Source organism: Mustela erminea, chromosome 20, assembly GCF_009829155.1.
Source record: "Mustela erminea isolate mMusErm1 chromosome 20, mMusErm1.Pri, whole genome shotgun sequence".
Lineage (NCBI taxonomy): Eukaryota > Metazoa > Chordata > Mammalia > Carnivora > Mustelidae > Mustela > Mustela erminea.
The window spans coordinates 34,855,028-34,868,848 of NC_045633.1; the positions used below are offsets into that span (position 1 = coordinate 34,855,028).

General features: G+C 59.2%; 1 protein-coding gene across 3 annotated transcripts in view; it reads left to right on the top strand.

The window, feature by feature from the left end:
- GTF2IRD1 (GTF2I repeat domain containing 1) overlaps positions 1-13,821 on the top strand; it is a 95,879-nt gene that overhangs the window by 50,056 nt on the left and 32,002 nt on the right. For all 3 annotated transcript variants that reach the window (XM_032327338.1, XM_032327339.1, XM_032327337.1), the window contains 7 exons: positions 284-392; positions 1,335-1,372; positions 1,843-1,923; positions 2,518-2,607; positions 8,347-8,394; positions 9,321-9,386; positions 10,071-10,254. In XM_032327338.1, the coding sequence (XP_032183229.1) occupies positions 284-392; positions 1,335-1,372; positions 1,843-1,923; positions 2,518-2,607; positions 8,347-8,394; positions 9,321-9,386; positions 10,071-10,254 (616 nt within the window). The remainder of the gene's footprint in view (positions 1-283; positions 393-1,334; positions 1,373-1,842; positions 1,924-2,517; positions 2,608-8,346; positions 8,395-9,320; positions 9,387-10,070; positions 10,255-13,821) is intronic.

Here is a 13,821-nt window from a genome sequence, read left to right on the forward strand (position 1 = left end):
GCAACTTGGCCTCTTTTCTGAGGGCGCCCTCCACGTTCCTAGTGAACGTGAGGTCAGGACAGTCATTTCTGGCTGCTGCTTTGTCCCGCAGTCCTCCGAGATCCCTGGCCTTCTTTGGCACTGGGGCCTGCATTCCTCCTCTGCCCAGGACCCATTCCTGGCTTGGCAGAGCCCAGACCAGACCCCAAGAGCCTCCCACAGGCCCCTGTCTGGGTGCCCTGCAGGCGGACGGAGGCTGGAGGCCCTTGGCCCTGACCTTCCCCTCCCCCACATCTCTACCCAGGGAACAAGTTTACCAAAGACCCCACGAAGCTGGAGCCAGCCAGCCCCCCGGAGGATACCTCTGCCGAGATCTCGCGCGCTACTGTCCTCGAGCTGCCCGGGACTGCTCGGTGAGGCCCCCCCGCCCCAGCCCCTGGCCTACTGCCTCCGCCACTTGGGGCTGGTGGTGTGACCCCTGCGGGGAGGAGCAAGGCCTGGGGCTGGCGAGAGGATGCCGTGCCTAGAGGCTGCGGACACTCACTCGCCGTGTGTAAGCACAGGGTCATTCCGCACAGACACCCCCGCCCCCGACATACACAGCCTTGTGTCCTCCCCCGCTGCGGGCCAAGGAGAACCCGAAGGGACAGGAGAACACAGCCTCTGCCGACCTTTTTTCCACCTGGAGAGCTCTGTCCCCGCTCAGGATCTCGCCAGATGTTGCCTCGTGTCTCGGAGGCCTTCCCTGGCCCCCGGACTAGGTCGAGCGTCTGCCCTGCGAGTGGACAAGGCTTTGCACTCCGCTCATGGCCTGGTCACCACTGTCCGCCAGTGTCCCCCCACCCAGGCTCTGGGCTCCTGGGGGCTGGGCACGGCCCATTTATTCCAGAAGCCCCAAGCCCAGCCCGGGCCTCCCCAGCAGTGCTCTGTGAATTCACGGGATCATCCGTCCGGGGCCCTGACCCCCTTGCTCCCCACCCCTCCCCCCAGGCTTCGGTAGCGCCTCCAGGCTGTACCCCCTCCGCTCTCAATCCGCCCCCTGCAAGCACCGATCGCACCGCACTGTGCTCAGCTGTGGGGCTCCCGCTCTGGCCCAAGCCGGGCCGCAGGCGCTCCCAGACCGTGTACCCCAGGATACAGAGCATCTCGGCTGGGGCAGCGGGTGACTGCTGGCCTGGGAGACCCCCACCCTGGGCATCTTTCCCGTAGGGAGGACTGTCCTGTGGGGACCAGGGGCGTGAACATGGTCCGGGGTGGGGGCTGTGGAGCTGGCAGCCCCCGTGGGCTCCCGGCTGCCTGGAGGAGGGGGCTGGGGCTGATGCAGGGTCGTTTCTTGGCCTCCTTCCTTCCCACAGGTCAGACAAGAACGGTGTCTCTGAAGACTGTGGGCCAGGTGAGGAGGAGCAGGACCCCGCTGTGTGTGTCCTGCGGTGAGAGGGCGTCCTCCAGCACCCCCTGTCTCCCCTCCCCGCAGCCTTGGGGAGGAGGGAGCCAAGCTCAGACCCTGCGCCCGCAGTGCCGATGAGTTACACTGTCCATCCCTGCCCCCCACGCCCCAGGCCTCTGAGCATCCTGGGAGCTCACCGCGGGGCTGGAGGGCCAGGCAGGGTGTGGGTGGCATTGTGGGGGAGTCGGGGCACCGGATTCCGGTGTCACCACTGTTTGCCAGTGTGGCTTCCCTCTGTGGGTCTCAGGGCCTGCCTGATGACCCTCCACTCCTGGGCTGGGCAGGAACTCGGGGCCGGCATGACTTCCTGGGGCGTTACGAATAAGTTGCGGATGGAAGAATGTTCTAGAATGGTTTGCTTTGCCCAGCCAAGCGTATGCCTGCACCTAACTGGATCCCTCATTCCCGCCTCGCAGGAACTTCTGGGGAGCTGAGTGGGCTGAGGCCCATTAAAATTGAGCCAGAGGATCTAGATATTATTCAGGTCACCGTCCCAGGTAAGGGACCGGTGTCTGAAGGGTGCCCTGCATGGACCTCCAGGAACCAAGCACCTCCCGCCCCCGGGCTGACCGGAACCACATGTCCCCTCCTGGGCTATCACCTCTGTCTCCCCGGGGTGAAGAAAGGGTCTCTAGTCAGTCCCGAGAGCGGTGGGGTCCGGCATGCCCTCTCCGTAGCTGGGTCTCCCCTCTGTGCTGATGGTCCCGTCTCTTGGCTCCAGCCTTCTTAAAGGTGCCCCCTACACGCACAGCCTGCCCTCTCAGGCCTGGCTCCCCTGGGATTTAGAAGGCAGGGGGAGGAGAAGAGGTATGGGAATAGGAGGGTCAGACTTGAAGGCCCGGGAGCCTCAGTGTCCACGTCTGTGAAAAACAGGGTGGACGTGGTCCCCGGAGGCTCAGTGTGGGGTCCCACACCCCCTCGGGCCCCCGCCAGGCCTCTGACACAGCTGGTCACTAAAGCTGCCCTCCCAGAGTTCCAGGGGCACGGCTTGCTGAAGGGTCCCCCTTCGCGGGCACGTGGGGCTGGGGGTCCCCAAGGGACCATGACGGGGTGGGACAGGCAGAAGATGCTGGTGTCATTTTTGTCTCCAGACCCTTCGCCCACCTCTGAGGAGATGACAGACTCAATGCCTGGGCATCTGCCCTCAGAAGATTCTGGTTATGGGATGGAGATGCTGACTGGTAAGAAATGGGCTGGGGGCCCACCTCCCGGGGGCGTCACAGGGAGACGGGGTTGGCCAGGACACCCCCAGGGAAAACCCAGTGTGTGCCTGACTCCCCGTGCAGGCTGGGTTCCTCTCTGGAAACTTGCAGTCGGCTTGGTTTATATAAAGTCTGGCTTCTGCATCTTGCCCAGGAATCCCCATGTGAATTAACTCGTTCTATTATTCAGTGACTGTTTACTGAGCACCTACTGTGTTCCAGGAGGTCCTGTCTGAGGTGCCGGGGCCAGAGCAGTATACCAGACAACCAAGGTCCATGTGCTTCTAGTGCAGGGAGACAGAGTAAGCAAATCAAGAGGTGAAAGAGAAAGTCAGGGTGGTAAGTGCAGTGGGGGCACAAAGCCAGAAGGGGGAGGCGTGAGGGCCAGGGGTACAGTTGTTATTATAGGACTTAGGGGGTCAGAGAGGACCTCACTGAGAAAGTGACTTTGGAGCAAAGACCTGAAGGTGGTGGGAGCCATTGGATGTCAGGAAAGAGCTTTGCAGGTGGCAGGAATAGCGTATGCAAAGGCCCTGTGGTCAGTTGTGCCCGGCATGTCCGAAGAGAAGCAAGGTGGCCGGGGTGGATAGCGCAGAGTGAGGTGGGGAAAGCGAGGTTGGGGAGGCAGGTAGGTGATGGTGTGGGTTATGCAGGGCAAGTACGTCAAAGGAAAGAATGGGAGCATGACTCCGTGGAGACAGAAGCCTCCTCACGGGGTGGATGGTGGTTGGAGCTAATGAGTGACATTTTAACCATGTTTACTCAGATCATGGGGTTCAGGATAAACCGCAGGGGACAGAGGACAAAGACAGGAACAGACTATTGCAGTATCCTAGCCAAGAGGACTGGCCCAGCAGGTAGATAGCGGCAGGGGAGGTGTGGGCTTCTCTAGGTCTTGTGTTTTTAAATTCATTTTGGAAATGTTCAAAAACACGTAGAATTGAAACCAGTAGCTTTCAGGTGCCCAGCTCCCATCTCCAGCCATTGTCAACAGATGTTCTGTATTTATCATGGATAATAAAAGAATTATAGGTAAAGGTCTTTTTTTTTTTTAAGATTATTTCTTTGAGCAGCACCTGGGTGGCTCCGTCAGGATCCTGGGATTGAGCCCGATGTCGGGCTCCCTGCTCAGCGAGAATTCTGCTTCTCCCTCTCCCACTCCCTCTGCTTGTGTTCCCTCTCTCTCTATCAAACAAATAAGTAAAATCTTTTAAAAAAAAAATTAGATTATTTGAGAGAGAGTGTGAACCACCATGTAGGGAGGGGCAGAGGGAGAAAGAGAATCTCGAGCAGACGCCATGCTGAGCGCAGAGCCCGACGTGGGGCTCGATCCTGAGATCTTGATCTGAACCGAAAATCAAAAAGTTGGGCACACAATTGACCGAGCCGCTCGGACGCCCCTAGGTGATATTTCTTAAAAGTTGGTTATCCTGAAGACGGATGCTATGTGACGTAAGGGACACAAGGTTCACAGAGAGGCTAGAAAATGACGTTAGTATTCGAATAATTAAAACTTGGAAAGCTTTGTAAATACAGGATGCCGGCAGGGCCAGGCCACGAAACTCAAAGAAGGGGACTGGACTGGCTTCTGTTTGTTTCCCGTGTGCGCGATATCCGGCGTGGGCCCGATTGGGAGCTGAAGACGGAGGTGCCCGGGGATAGCATTCAGAAGCATACAGCAGGCGGCGTTTAAATGACCGGCGCAGGGGCGCCTGGCTGGCTCGGTTCATGGAGCGTGGGACTCCTGATCTCGGGGCCATGCGTTAGAGCCCCACGTGGGCGAAGAGATTATTCTGGAAACAGTAAAATTAAACAAACAGGGCCAAGAGGTCTCAGAAACAGGGCGTTCAGCGTGAAACGCACCTGCGGAAAGGCAGGAATGACTGCATTGATGGAAGTTTGGAAACATCAAAACAGTATTGTTGCATGTTTCATTAAAAAATCAGGTGCCCAAAAAAAAAAAAAAAATCGGATGCAGAAATGACCAGACGCTAATAACACACTCCTTCCGGCCGGTGGGCTCCTGGGTGTTTATTACGATAGTCTTCTGCGTGCTTTGCTGCACTTGAGAAATCCATACCCCCCGCAACACACACACCAAAAATAGACTCACGACTGGGAAAATGGAAGGTTTTCTGCCGGCCCAGCCCAGTGGCTCCGTGTTTGCTGGCGGCGGAGTGAAAGCAGAACGTCTCTGCTCCTCGTCTGCTCCCGTCTGTTGGGGGAATGTTCCGGAAACAAGAGCAGGAAGAGGACCCGGGAGTCCCGCCCAGTGAGGCGACGTGTGGGGGTCCGCGGGCTGTGGTCCCCCACCTACAGCACCGGAGAGGTCGCGGGGGACAGAGTCTGAGCCAACGACCGTGGAAAACCGACTTCCGGAGGAGGGTCTGTCCAATCTGCAGACGGGCAGAGCCCGTGCCCGTTCCGGGTTTGGTTCTGGATTCAGTGTCCACACGGACGGCCAAACCACGAGAAGAGACTCATTCATCGTCAGCTCGTGAGACCCCAGGATCTGGGGCCGATCGCAGGCCAGCTGGAGAAGCGGGGACCACGGGGACCCCAGCCTCCTCTGGGGAGCTTTCCCACGGTGTCCCTGGAGGGGACTCGGTCCTTCCTGTTTTATGGATCAGTCAGTCGGGGGAAGGCAGTTCAGGCGGCAAGATTCTGCCCTGGCAGGTGCCTCGGGAGAGGACAGGCAGTGCACCCAAGAATAACGTTACCGTGGCCTTCAGAGACCAGAACGCTGGCCTGGAACCCGCAGGAAGAATTCACAGCCCGAGGACACGCGTCGTATAGGTAGAGCTCCCCAGGGAACAGGCTCGGAGCTGGCGTTTAACAGGTGGGGGGGTTCCCAGGGGCTGCCCTTAGGCTCAGCATCTACGTAATAGAGGGTGGGTGCGTGGGGGGCCGAGAGGGAGGCGGAGGCATGTCCCGGCCCCACCGACAGCCTCTGCCGACCCCGTGGGAAGCTCCGCGGCCAGAACGGGCCCTTGGCGTTGTTCGGAGTTGACCTGGGATATCCTCCATCGGTTGTGGGCCGGGAGTCGCCGCAGAAGGGGACCCGAGTGGGGCAACCCGGTGTCCGCGGCAACACGGATGGACAGTCGCGTGCAGAAGAGACCGCGGGCCTCGTGACGATGCACAGCCTCGGGAACGGGAAGGGAACACCTCTTCTGCACCCCTGAATGGGGCGGGACCTCTGCGCTGCGTGTTGGGAAAGTGATGCCCTCCTGGTGCTGGTGAGGAGGCAGTGTGCCCAGTTGCTTTTTCCAGAAATGGGTCAACATGACGAGGGGTCAGAACGAGCACCCCCGGGAGTCCCCAGGGTCCGGTCCTTGGAAATGACCTGAAACCCGGACAGTGTCTTCTGCACGGAGGAGTTTGCAACCATGTCACTGGTAACAAAGGACGGGGACCTGTTGGTGGCATCCCCCCGACAGACTGCCGGCAGCCCCCCAAAATCGGCAGCGAGTGGGGAGCCGGTGAAGGCGCTGGGCTGTTCTGTTGACAGCTGTGGAAAGCACAGGAAGACGGAAGAAAGTGCTGGAACCGTCGCTCTGGGAGGTGAAGGGGCGTGTCTCTTCGTCTGCTCCGTGGGTCAGGATGGACTTCTGATACCGTGGTCATGAAGAAAGACTGTTCTCGTTGGGCTGGACGGGACCGGACTTGATGACAGTCTGTGGAGCAGTGGGGTGACCCGAGGCTCGGGATGAGCTGACAGAGGGGCCTGGCCGCCCAGGTCGCAGTGCCCCTTAGAGAGGATCACGTGTGTCCGTCTCCGTCCGGATCGCAGGGGGCTGGGTGGCCACAGACCAGCAGACCTACGGGAATGGCTTCTCCTCTTTGGCGTGACAGAGAGTGGGAACCTGAGGTCCTGTCTGGCCCGTCCACCTCCCCAGTGGCACCCAGCCTTGGGCTGGAGCTCAGGTTTGCTGACGGCCCGACTGAGGTGCCTTTCCCAGCACCGCACTCGAAACCGACGGAGTAGGAAGATGCTGAACCACCGTGGATTAGAACGGGGTGTGTGTGTGCGTGTGCTTTTTCTGCTGACACGTGTGCATTATAAAATAAATGATGCAGGGCCCGGCGACCCAGCCAGGAGGCGCTCCCCGCCCCCTCCTGGAGCCGCTGCCCGTTTCGCGTCCTTTGGCCTTCCCATGTCCTTTTTCTGCACGTGTGTGGATGCATGTGGCTACGGTTGGGCACACATTGTCCCTCCCTCCCTTCCCAGAGGCCGGGGGCATCTCTAGAGCACAGGGGTCCTTGGCGTGCCCTCGGTCGTGTCTGGAGGGTGTCGCCACTTACGCAACAGTGGAAAATGGGGGGCGTGGCGAGCCGGTGAATAACCCAGCCCCCGCGTCTGGGTGGAGAAATCTGGCAGGTTCCCCACGTTTGGAATTTGGGACCCCAAAGCACATGGGTCACAGCCCCCCACTCAGGCGTGGCCCCAGCCCTACAGAAGCCCCTCCTTCGTGGGGCTGAGGATACCTGGATTCCAGGGGAATGGAGGGGGCGGGTCCTCTCCTGCCCTCCAGAACCTTCCAGCGCCTTCTGCGTTGTGCCCCAAGCCTCAGGCTTGTCTGGGGATCCCAGGTACAGGCTCATTTTTCCCTCTGTCCCGAACGATTATGGACTCCCAGCAGCTCACCCGGGATCAGCGCCTTTCCTTACGGCTCACCATCCCGCCTGGGACAGGGGACCGTGCCTCGTCTCCCTTGTCCCCACGTGCGCCCTCCAGGAGGTGGCAGGAGAGCACATGGGTGCGGGCCGGCGGCCGGGAGTCTGGCAGACCTGGGCTCTGCCTGACCCGCCGCCCTCTAGCTCGCCTGCCCGTCCTGGGCTGAAACAGGCCCTCGGAGGCGCTTAGACACAGTGGCAGCGAGCTTCCCCGGTTAGAGCCCCTCCCGGTGGTTTCAAGTGCTGACCAGCCCTCGAGGCCTTCCTGGGCCCAGCCCTGGCCATAAAGGGCTGCTGCGGAGGGAGGCCGTGTAGCGTGGCTGTTGCCACGGCCCCCCACGTTACGCCTCCCTCCCTGCCTGCGTCCCTCTCCCCCACTGCTTTTCTAGACCCTCATCTCCAGCCCAGGTGCTCACCTCCTCCAGGAAGCCTTCCTTCCGTTCCCCCAACAACAGGCCAGCACAGGTCCCCACCCCCATATAACTTCAGTACTCCCCTTGTTGACGTGCCACGTCCTGGCTGTCTGGGGACAAGGATGGGTCTGTTGCTCTGAGCTCAGGCGAAAGTCCGTGCCATCGCATCAGAGAGCCCCGCGGACGCCCTGACCTGACCTGGGGTAGCTCCGTGCCCCTGCGCCCAATTGCTCTCCCCTTATCGAACCGTCTGTCTTCGCGGCATCCCTGCTGACTGGCCGTCGGGTCCGATCTGGTGTCACAGCAGGAGAATAGGGCTTTGCCTTGTCCCTGCATGTCCTCGTGTTGAGGGCAGAGCCTTGCACGCGGAAAGAAGCACCGACCGACACGGGTCTGGTCTCCAGAGGGTATGAACCGAACGTGCTTGGACACGTGGCTCTGAACTTGGCCTCTTTGTGTGAAGACAGGGGTGGGGGTGCCCGTACAGCATCAAGGTCCCTGACCCCATCCGGGGGGGCCGCTGTGCTCTGCCCCAGAGTCAGCCTGCTGCACCCCACGGTTCGGCCTGACCTTTGCGGCACAGGGAGACCGTGCCCGTGGCCTCCTGGCATCCTCTGTTCTCTTTCAGAGAAAGGCCCCAGCGAGGACCCGCGGCCCGAGGAGCGGCCTGTGGAGGGTGAGGCGCTGTCCATTTCCTTCCATCCCATCACCCCATCTGCCCTCCCCCCCAAACTCTTCCTCTCCCTGGTGTTTCTGGTTCTGTCCACGCCATCACTCCCCAGCCCCCCGTTAGGAGGTGGGCGTCCTGTGGGCTGCCCGGAGTGGGAGGAGGCTGACAGACCCGTGTTCTAGAACGAGGAGACACACCTGGTCAGAGGCACACGCAGCTCGTTCTGGTTAAGGGAAATACAGAGCATTTTCCATCTTTATTTTTAGACACGCACCCGCTTCACAAAGGTTTTAAGTCTGGAGTCCGAGCAAGTTGCATTGAGGCCGGGAAGCGCAAAATTGGCTTTGTGTCCAACAGCCCTGCTCATTCTCAGGAACAGCGCTCCTTCCCTTCCCGCTGAGCGAGAGTTGTGCAGGAGGAGAGATCAAAGCGGGGATGGGTCTCTTTCCTCTTGGGAGTACCTGCCCCTGGGACGGAATGGGAGTGGGTGTGCAAGGAGAGAAGGTCCTTTCCCTAAACCCCAGCCCGACCTCCGTGTGGGGGAGGTTGAAACGTCCCACCGCCACCTGGTGGCAGCGTACTCTGTGCCGGCGTGCCGTTCACCCACTAGCCGAGTCACTCCCTGAGCCGGTCTAGAATGACTTACACGCTTCGAAAGATGTGTGGTTCTGCTTAGGCAGCAGAATCTTCCACATCTTTACACCGTAGACCTGGCTTTAGAAGCAGACAGTTGAGTTCAGAAATCGTGGACCCGTCCGGGGGTGCCGTTTCTGAGGAAGTAACTTTCCTGCTATCACCACGGCCCCGGCCTTCCCGCATTCCAAGGTCCCAATGCAGGGTCATTCTTGGTGCCGGCAGAGCTGGGACATGAGCTGCGAAGCGGGGTCCCGCTGCCCCTGGGGAGGCCCAGCAGGCTGCCTTTTGCCTTCCAGACAGCCACGGAGACGTGATCCGGCCCTTACGGAAGCAGGTGGAACTGCTTTTCAACACGCGATACGGTGAGCCAGGAGCTGGCCGGGGCCCCGGGCAGCGCACCCTCCCTGCAGCGGCCCCGTGTGCCGAGGGACTTTGGGTCCCTCCTGCTCCCTGCCCTGGGACGAGGCAGGGAGGAAACGGAGGGGCCAGGACGCACCGGGAAGAGGATGGGGACTCCCGGGGAAACCATTCCTCCTGCCACGCGGCCCCTGGCCTTTGCCACCTGCGCGCTCCCGGTTGGCCTTGGCCTCGGGGTGGAGAACCTGTTCTGTCCACTGCCGTAGCTGCCCCTCCGTCCTCACAGACACTCTCCTTCGGGGTCCTCAGGAGGACACCTACCCAGCAAGACCTTTCCCACTCGAGAGTCCGGGAACGAGGATGGGGGTGGGGCAGGCAGGGGAGGCTGTTCTTTTATTAGGCCCCAGTGGTTTGCTGGGCACTGGCCGGAGGCTTCACGCACGTTCTCCCGTCTCACGAAACCCCTGCGTCCTTGTGTCCCATGCCCTCTGAACTCCCGGTCTCTTGCCCGCAGGCTGGGGTCACGGTACCCACCTCTCAGGGTTTGGGGGGTGGTCAACTCAGCACTGACTCTCGAGGGAGCCCTGCCACCTGCTTCCCCACCCCCACCCCCGCAGACGCGGGAGGCTGGAGCCGGGGCTCGTGGTCCCCGTAGTCCAGATGGCCCTACAGCAGCCGTGTCTCCGCAGCCAAGGCCATTGGCATCTCGGAGCCCGTCAAGGTGCCCTACTCCAAGTTCCTGATGTACCCAGAGGAGCTGTTTGTGGTGGGGCTGCCTGAAGGCATCTCCCTCCGCAGGCCCAACTGCTTCGGGATCGCCAAGCTCCGGAAGATCCTGGAGGCGAGCAACAGCATCCAGTTCGTCATCAAGAGGTGAGGCCCGGCCGTGTCCACGGTGGGGGGGCGGGTCCAGTGCCGGGGGTGGGGGGAGCGCCAGAGCGCCGTCTTGGTCTTCACATCGGGGCAGGCTCTTACCGTGTTTCGGAACAGTGGGGTGTTAGGGAGGGTCTGGCCCCACTTGGGCCAGCGGGAGGTTGCCCGGACCCTGCCCGGGCCTGCCAGACCCAAAGCAACCTGCTCGTGTGTCTCCACGTGGAATGGGTATCTGCCAGCCAGCTACCTCTCCTGGACCGTTCTGCACGTTCTCTGGGCGTGTGTGGGTATCCAGGGCCGGGGGCACCGGGGTGCTGCTGACGGCGATGGCCCCCAAATTGGGAGATTCGTGGCATACCTTCATGGCGGGTGATGGGGCGTGGGGCAGAGTGCTGTCCCTCGAGGCCCTGGTTTGCACCAGGAGGAAACGAGGGTGCTCCAGAAGACTCAAATAATGCACGTCTTGAGTTGGCCCGTTTTGTGGGCTAAGACTATCATATAATGTCAGGGAGAGATAAATGCTAGAACCTGGGGTCTGGGGGCAGAGGGGCAGGAGGAACCTATCTAAGGTTGCGAGGCATGCCGATATCTGGTGAGAGAGCATTTAGGCAGCAGGAAGAGCAGGTTCAAAGGCCCTGGGGCAGGGCATGGTTGCGTGTTTGAAGACCCGTGATACACTGGTATGGCTGTGCACAGTGAGTGAGGCAAGGGTGGTAAAGCCCAGGAGGGAGCAGGGTTACGATCACGGAGGGTCTCGGCCTGGCTGAAGGAGTTTGGATTTTATTTTCCATTTAATGAGAACTCACTGAAAGATTCCAAAGAGACTATGACATGATCTGGTCTTATTTTTTTTTATTTTTTTTTTTCTCTTGCTGTGAGATAGAAGGGCACCTTGGGGTTGTGGGCAGGGCGGAAGCAAGGACCAAGGAGGAGGCTTTGCGCTGGCCCCAGGGATAGGCTGGCGGCTCGGTGAGAAGTCACTTTCAGGCCGTGTTCGGAAGATGGGCTGTCAGGATGCGCTGATGCATCGGATATGGGGTGTGCAAGAAAGGGGGGGTCCGAATGGCTCGGGGTCGAGGCTGAGCACCCGGGGCGGCAGTGATGCCATTCTCTGAGATGGGGGTTGCAGGAGAAGGCCGTGATCCCGAGTGGGGTCAGATGTCTGTTGTGCCCGCGGAGCTCGGGGCCTTCCGGGGGTGGCAGGGGATGGCAGGTGGATAATGGGACTCACCTCCTCACCCCCCGCTCAGGGGAGAGGCTGGGGCGGGGACAGGACGTTGGGAGCGGAATGTCCTGAACATCCAGATTCAGGGAGGACGTGCCACACGGGGGCCACCTGCCTCATCTGTCCTCCAGACCAAGAATCAGGAGCTCTCGGGCGGCTTGGCGGCAGGAGCCAAGCTCACGCATAGCCTCATGGACTGACCTTTCTCTCATCGGTCAGTGAAGACACAGCTTCCCTCTCCTGTGCTCACGAGCATTGTTCACACCGCTTTATACTTAGAAACGGAGGAGGGTCAGCTCGGTGACTCTCTGGCGGACTTGAGAGGCCACCTCCTGGGTCCGAGTCCGAACCTCCCGCTCTTCCCCGTGACCTTGGGCAGCTTGCTCTCAGGGGCTGTTAACCGGGAAGCACCGTAGCATGTCCCAGAGTGATAGTGGGGTCACGGCTCAGTGAAGGGCCTGGCACGCTCGAAGTATCCCATCGAGACGGCTTTTTTTTTCCCTAACATCGGGTTTTAGGTGCACACATACCTGTTTGAACGTCGGTGAGCTCATGCGTCCTATAACCGCCACCGCCCTGAAGATACGGGCTGGTCTCATGATGTACCGTATGGTGACTAACATAACATGATCAAAAATAAATCAATAAAAATCTAATTTAATTTAAAAAAGAAGAAAAGAGACCGGACAGCCCTGTCCCCCCAAAACCTTCCCTTGTGTACCTTGGCGACCGCCGATCTCTCTTCTGCCGTCGCTTTGCCTTTTTCAGAACGTTCTACAGGTGCCATGATTCGGCTGCTGCCTTTTGAGTTGGCTTCTCTCACTTAGCTTTTGAGATTCGTTCGTGTGGTTGCCTGGATGAGGAGCTCATGTCTTTAAAAATAGATCCGTTTTAAGGAGTAAGTTTCACCGACTCCAGCCTCCGGGAAAGCCAGACAAGGACGAGGGCTCACATAGGAGAACGCGATGAGCTTTTGCTGGGTGCGGTGTTTGGTGGGGGAAGGGGGTGGCCTCGCTGGGTGATTCTGAGGGATTTGGGTCCTTCGTGTATTTTGTTATTTCTCATTTTAAAGTCCAGCAGAAAAATGAAATTGAATTAAAAAAATAAAAACCATGCGGCACCTGGGTGGCTCAGTGGGTTAAAGCCTCTGCCTTCGGCTCAGGTCATGGTCCCAGGATCCTGGGATCGAGCCCCACATCAGGCTCTCTGCTCAGCGGGGAATCTGCTTCCTCCTCTCTCTCTGCCTGCCTCTCTGCCTACTTGTGATCTCTCTCTCTGTCAAATAAATAAAATCTTTAAAAAATTTTAATTAAAAAATAAAATAAAAACCAGCAGAAAATACCGTTAAATGGATATTTGGCACCAAAGAGCTCCTCGTCACTGATCCTACTGTAGAGAAGGGCGCCTTTGGGCGGGGGTGACGTCAGTGTTCTGGGATCAGGTAGAAGCACAGCTGTGTCCGCGACTGCCTGAGTGTACAGAAAACCAGGGATGGGCGTACTTTGAGACTGAATGTTGCGGCACGTGAGTTCCATTTCAGTGGGGATATGCATCGATCTCCTGGATACGCATGTGCACGCGCATACTGGCCTGATGGGGCTTCTGTAACGAGGCGTCACGGATGGGAGTGGCTTACACGACGGAAACGTATTTCTTACTGTTCTGGGGGCTGGAAGTCCAAGGTCCAGGTGCTGGCAGGTTTGGCCTCTCCCGACGCGGGTCCCCTTCGCTGTGCCCCCCAAGTGGCCTTTTCTCCGTGTGCACACATCCCTGGTGTCTCTTTCCATGGGACCTAATCTCTTCTTAGAAGGGCACCCGGCCCGGAATGAGGGCACCTCTGTTGGCCTCATTGAATTTTAACCACCTGTTTAAAGACCCCATCTCCAGATACAGGCACATTCCGAGGTCCTGGGAGGTCAGGACTTTGACGTACGAAATTTGGAGGAGACACAGTTCAGCCTGTAAAAGTATAGAATTGACCCGGGGTGCCTGGGTGGTTCAGTCGTTAAGCATCGGGCCTTCGGCTCAGGTCATGATCCCAGAGTCCTGGGATCGAGCCCCGCATCAGGCTCCCTGCTCAGCAGGAAGCCGGCTTCTCCCTCTCCCTCTCCCCCTGCCTGTGTTCCCTCTCTTGCTGTGTCTCTCTCTATCAAACAAATAAATTAAAATCTACCCTAGAACCATATGGGGGTTAAGAGTGCTGCCCGCCCCCCACACCCCTTTGTAGTTGAAAATTCACATATAACTTCTGACTCCCCACAAACCTTGCCACTTAGAACTGAAACGAACATAACATTGTGTGTCCACTGTAAGCAGACTAGGGGCTCCTGGGGGGCTCAGTG